General features: G+C 46.2%; 1 protein-coding gene across 1 annotated transcript in view; it reads left to right on the forward strand.

Annotated features, from left to right (window-relative positions):
- Positions 1-3,767, forward strand: part of INPP5D (inositol polyphosphate-5-phosphatase D) — a 55,646-nt gene extending 51,879 nt beyond the window's left edge. The window contains exons 27-28 of the mRNA XM_063408156.1: positions 1,451-2,027; positions 2,728-3,767. Of these exons, the coding sequence (XP_063264226.1) occupies positions 1,451-2,027; positions 2,728-2,730 (580 nt within the window). The 3' untranslated portion in view covers positions 2,731-3,767. The remainder of the gene's footprint in view (positions 1-1,450; positions 2,028-2,727) is intronic.
- Positions 3,768-6,522: the final 2,755 nt, after the last annotated feature.

Consider the following 6,522-nt stretch of genomic DNA (forward strand, 5'->3'; position numbering starts at 1 on the left):
AAACTTACACCTTGTCTTGTCACTGTCTGCACTCTCCCTCCTTTCTCTAAGTCCCCTTTAGGCACTGGAAGGCTGCAGTGAAGACTCCTTGGAGTCTTCTCCAGACTGAACAATCTCAGTTGTCTCAGATGGATATATGTAGGTTTAATTCTCTACCAAGAAAAGGAGAAGTTTCAAAGAAGAAAAGGGGGGAATGGGGCACAGATCCTTCCCCTGGATGGGAAGGAGACATTCTTTGTGTGTTATATGTGAAGTACTTTCACTGAATTTCTACTGGCACTACACAAATGTCCAGCTTGCTGCAGAAGCTAGACTCCATGTACTGCCTCTGCCACAAGCCTTGATGCAGAATTTCCATCTGGCAACTGAAAATATCCCACAACTTCCAAGCTTAGTGAGGGGACGAGGCTACTTCACCCAAGTACATGTGTGCAGTTTCTTCTTGTTGCAGACCTCTTCACAGCCAGGAGACAGTTGCTCTCTGAGCTGGGCTGCAGCTCCCTGGTAAATGGGTGTGGCACTGTGGAAGGCAAAGCTCACAGCAATCAGAGCTGCCAGCACTGCTGGGGTCTGTTCTGTACCCAGCAGTGCTCCATCATCACTCACCTCTGCTCCTGCATGCACTGACTGCCAGGGAAGAGCTTGAGACAAGGAACACAACTCACTTGAAGACACCCAAAGAACATGTGCCACTCACCTCTATTCCACTCTGCTCACTGATATTGTGGCTGATTTTTAAAGTAATTTGAAGGTGAAACCTGGCCAAATCAGGTCGAGTGACCCAAACCCACAGGACCTGCTCTGTCCCATTGTACAGCTGTGCTGTCATTCCAGACTGAGCTGCAGCTCAAAGGGTTCTGTTGGGAATGCATATGGATTGTCTCACCCTACAGCAGAGCTATTGCTCTTACACTGTGCATTTGGGTGCATTAAGGAAATTTATCCCTTCCTTAGGAATACCATGCTCCATTGGTAGCAAGAGGAGATTGACCTAGTTGTAAAATGCCACAGTATGATGTGAGCTCTTATTTTAAGCCTCTAGACAACCATTTCCATCCTCTTTGCCAGATCTGAAGATTCTTATTAATATTCAAATTCAGATTTGTGTGTGTTGCAGAGTCATCAAAGGACCTGGCACAGTTTGGCTCGGTAGTTTATCTGTGTTTAAAAAGAAGCCAAACATCACTTTGACAGGACTGTAATCTAGCAGGGAGATTACACAACGCTATGCATATCTCTCTGCTGTCATGTTACTAATGATTAAACAAAGTAAAAACAATGCACATTTCTGTTCTCTCTCTCCAAGTCTACTTATTTTTCTGTTGCCCATTTAGGCAGTCAGTTTTATTTGCTCATACACATTTACTATTCATGTTCTCGCTAAATCAGTCAGTGACTCTCTTGCCTGCTGTTCACAAGTCTCCTTTTCACTCTGCTTCCATGCCTGTAGGCCGCCTGACGTGGGGAAATGCTCAGCAGAGCCTGTGCTGCAGGAGGAGGGGCAGCAAAGGCCAGAGATGTTTGAGAACCCGCTGTACGGCTCCATGGCCTCCAAGGGCAAGGTGGCCCCCAAGAAAGAGCAGGAATATCCCAAGGCCTTGCGGAAAGAGCAGCCACCACTGCCTGAGCAGAGCTGTCATCTCACAAAGCCACAGGAGCCCGAGTGCAGCAAAACCTCTGGCAAACAGCCATCGCCACCTTTCCTGGTGCCCACACCGCTGTTCCGGTCCTACACCTCCCCCTGCCAACTGGAAGAAAAGCACGCAGGGGAAAAGAGTCAAGGCAAACCAAAGATGACAACACCATTGGAAAGCTCGGCACCTCTCAAAAAACTCGTGAAGCCATCAAGGGCTGAAGTCAGCCTGAGCATCCAGGGACAGCAGAACAAGCCGCCCCTTCCCTCCAAGAGCCGGGCAGTGCTGGACATGCAGAACTCCAAGGGCCGCGACTACCGGGACAGCGCGGAGCTGCCGCACTGCGGGAAGCACCGCGCGGAGGAGGGCCCGCTGGGCAGGACAGCCACACCGGTGCGTCCCTGCGGGGAGGGAAGGGGCTGGCCTGGGGTGTCACTGCGACTGCAGCAGTATTGGCTGAGTCCCTAAGTCCTCGCTCCATGGCTCCTATCCAAGCTCAGTGCTGTCCCACAGACCTCAGGGCTTGCAGAGCAGGGGGTGCCGGGGAATATCCTAAAGCAGTATTGCTGCAGAGGATGGCATTTTGTGAAACTGCAGCCTTAGCTTTGCGGGAATTTTTACCTTCTGATGGACTACAAGAGGAATGCAAATAGTACCTTGGTGTGTCTAGTTTTGGGCATACTGTGCTGTTCCTGAAAGTGGCTGATCCTGGCCTGATAGCACAAATCTGTAGTATTGGGCAATGGATTTGCTTTGCTGTAAGTAGTAAAAAGATGAAAAAGTAGTTAGTAGTTAGTGGCAACATGTAGCAGAGTGTGTCCAAAACCATTACTGAACCCTCTACAGAAATGATCAGACACAGACTTTCCGGGGCTGGTGGGTTTATTTGTTGTGGTTTGTTTTGGTTTTGTGTTGTTTTTGTGGTTTTTTTCAACAGAACATATGAGCTGTATGAGAAGGAGCAGGGGAGGCCTTAGTAAGTGCATTTGGGAGAAAAAGCCCACTTGAGCAGGCTGTAGTGTTTCTTTTTCATCTCCATCAAAACTTGTAGAATTGACAATATACAAGCTGATGTCTTCTCTTGTCTCTACAGTGAACACGACACAGCAGCTGGTGGTACCCTATGAGGAATCCCAAAGGGAAGAACGATGGAGACTACTGCTTTCTTCACACTGATGTCCTCTAGTCTGGTTCTAAGAAAGACTGAGGAATTTTATTTTTGAGGGTGTAGCCCCTCCCTGTGATTATGAAAATGTTCTAGCTGAGAAGTTTATCCTATGTTGCTCAGACCAAGAGGGGCCAGGAGCACAATACCAAATGCAAGTTATTCTTTTGAGTGTCACTTTGGTACTTCCAATAAGAGGTGGGTGGCCAAGTACACGCATTAGTAAATGTTCTGGAAAAGAGGACGGTACGGTACAAGGACTAGGAGATGGAGGGGGTGCATTGAAAGAACCCCTTTCCTACAAAAGCAAGATTTCTATTTTGTGTTACAGGATTCCTATTAAAGAATGATATAAAAGAAAGCATCTTAAAAGTGGTACAGCTCCAAAAGTATGTCCTATCCATGGAGCAAGGAGGTCAGGAAGGGTGGAGAAAGAGTCCGAATAGCAGATACTGATGCAGGTCACACTCTCAGTGGAGCCAGCCTTGCCTGGAGCTCAGGGCTGCATCCCTGCACCACCCAGGGGACACAGCAAGTGAGGGCCAACCCGTGGCACTGTGGCTCCTTTTCCTTCAAGAAGGCCCTGCTTTGATATCCCAACAAACAGAGGGAAACACCAGAACCACAGGCAGAAACAGGGGAAGAGGAGGGGCCCACGGCAGCCCAGGAATACAGCTGCCTAGAGGGGCTGACAGCAGCACCCCAGCCTGCCTGGCAGCAAGCACTCTGCTTTGGAGGACACTGAACAGCTGGTTCTAGAGCATTCTGAATGTATTGATGCTGACCTTACTGTACACCTTTGTTCATTGTCTGAGAAAGAATAACGTTAACATACTTGTCATTTCTGTTATATTCGTGTTAAGTATTAATTCTGGGGTTACTAAGGCTAAGCCTGTTGTGACTTAATCACTGCTATTGTTTCCATGTTGATTACTTAAAAAATAATAAAATAGTCACCTTTCTGGTCACTCTTTATTGAGAATTCAGAACTGCCTGTCACTGCCCGATTCAGCTTTAGGTGGCTGTTACACCAGCTTGCTCAGTGACAGTAGTCCCTGCCCAGAGAAAACACCAAAGGCACCAAGGAGAGCAGGGAAGACATGACAAGGACGACTGAGGATCTGTCTGTCTGTCTGTCTACACAAACCTTTTGGGGATACAGCTGGCATGAAACTACAGGACCTGTTGGCAGGTACAGTGACTAATTGTGTGAGTGTAGAAAAGGTAGAGTAATTTTACTGGAGGAGAGGAGGTCAAGCACAGGCTTGTGAGAATGGGTGGAAGACAACAAACTGTAGGTAGAAACCTTTCAAGAGATGATTTTGTGCCATGCAGGTTGGAGTTTCAAGGCATTGTTACTCTCCAACCCACAAATCTGCAAGAGAGACCATGAGCTGACATTCCTCTTGCTTTATTCACCAGAACCCTCAACTGTGTAACTGCCATAATTCAGTAGCCGTGGTATTTCCCAGGCCCTGGGAAGCATTTCAGTTTTCCAGGTTGCAGAAGCACTTGGGTGGTCACTGAGTAAAACTTCCCTGGAGCAGGTGAGCTTTCTGTCCCACACAGAGAGTTAGATCAGCTCCCAGTGGTTATGGGCTGTGTTCTTCTACGTGTGGACACAGAAATTGGAAGAGCTTTCTATTAAAAAAATTTAACTTCTCAACAGTTAGACAAGCTCAGGTTTTTTGGTTTTATCCCTGATTCCCTAAACTGTAAAAAAAAAAAGTACATTCCCCAAAGTTTAGAAACTAAAAGCTGGATATAAAACAAATGCAGCTTTCTGTGTAAACATTCTCCTAATTGGGAATGCGGCTTAAATTGTGCACAGATTTGCAGACAGAGTTTGAGAACACTGGACTTGTTAAGGCATAAAAAATCTATCCAGGTACTTAATTTGGCCTGTCCTTTAGAAAGGCGTGTTGCTGGGAGAGAAAAGCAGCTCTCTTCCAAGTTTCCAGCAGAAAAAATATACATTCCTGTTCCTATGCTAAAAATGGATTGCCTACCCACTTGCGGTTCCAAAGACAGTCTGATGGAACGGTGGCAAATGCCACCAGGCTTTGTGCAAGTGGACAATGTTCAAAAGAAGGCTCTGTAAGGAGCTTTCTGAAGCCTCTCTGGATGTGAGTCTTCTCAGGTGGACAGCTTGGACACGGAGTGGAGAAGTGGGACAAGTGGTGAGACACTACACAGTGCTTGTCTCTGTGCCTTGGGATGGTAAAGTGGTAACAACACCTGTGGGAGTTTGGCAGATGTGAATATCAGAAAACTGAATTTAGTAAGCCTGGTGCTTCTGATTGTTTTATTTAATTTTTAATTTCTGTCACAAAGCCTCTAAGATGATATCTAGTGGTTTTACTGCTCGTGTCTTGAACCACATGAAAGCTGAACTGAAAACAAGCTGCTACTTTCTCTGACATCCCTGAGACTCTCTTGCCAAACTAGGCACATTTCTCTGACCCCTCTGCTGTTGTCCAGTTAATTGGTATAGGCAGTATGAGCAAAAGACATGAACTGAAGGATATGAATTGTCCAAAAAGGTACTGATTTTCCCCAGATGTATTATCTATCCACAACCTTCCGGCATCCTTTATTTTAAAGTTCTTAAAATAGCTGGAGTCTTTTTGTACTTATTTCCATGGAGACCCAGCTGTCAAAAATGCTTGAAGTTTCCAGCTACAGGATGTAATGTTGCAGAACACAGTAAGTTTTAAACCCCAATTTCCTGCCTGCACCTGTTGCACCTAACACCAGTTTCCTTGTCCTCTCAGTGTACCAACTACCACAGGGCACCTTTGAGCCTTTTCCTAAGATGTTGTGGGTGACACATTTTCATCCTGATAAAGATAGGGTCTTAGAGAAAATGGCTCAAGGAAGAGGAAAAACAGAAGGAAAACCAAATTAAGCAGAGTTACTCACTCCAAAATAGCAAGGGGATAATTTTGATGTTAGACATGATGTTGCTTAAGCCTGTAATCTACTTGGACCAAGCACCCTTTTCCTGTACAGCTTAAAACTAACCCTTTAGTCACTATCCTCCCACTTGTTTTTAAAAGGACATGTTTGCTAAAAATCTACGTTTTTCTGTTGTCCTTGTGATAATACAATAATAGTCCATGTGATTGGAGTTACTGTCCAATTAAGTGTTTCACCCCCAGACCAAACTCCTTATTTTTACAACATTGTGAAGACTCAGATATTTATGTGTGAATAAACTGTGGGTGTCAGGACTAACTGACCGAGGTGATGCAGGACAGTTCCCTGAGATCTCCTAACCAGTATCAGATGGACTGGAAATAGACAATACCCAGATATTTCACTTTTATTTCCCTACTCTCTTCCTGAGAGAAATCGCCACTTTCCCCTGTGGGACATTTGCCAACAAGACTGTGTCCCTGCTGTCGTTTGTGATGTTTCTTGCTGATATCACAGATCAGAGGTGCAGCCAGGCTGGGCTTGGGGAAGTGATGGGTGCTGCAAAGCCTCCTGACCATCAGCTACATCTGTGTGGTGCTCACGCTGTTGAGGCTGAAGTATTCAGTGACGGGGCCAATGGCTTTGCCTGTTCCTGGTGCCCAGCAGGCACTGTCTCACATGCTGGTCATTCCTGCCACCAAAGGACTGCTGCAGTCCCCAGGGCAGTCCTGCGAGGCCCATGGAAGGATTCGTTATGCAAGAGGTACAGAATAATCCAAATACTCCTTTCAACGTGCAGGAAAG

This window comes from Prinia subflava, chromosome 11 (genome assembly GCF_021018805.1).
Source record: "Prinia subflava isolate CZ2003 ecotype Zambia chromosome 11, Cam_Psub_1.2, whole genome shotgun sequence".
NCBI classification, from domain to species: domain Eukaryota; kingdom Metazoa; phylum Chordata; class Aves; order Passeriformes; family Cisticolidae; genus Prinia; species Prinia subflava.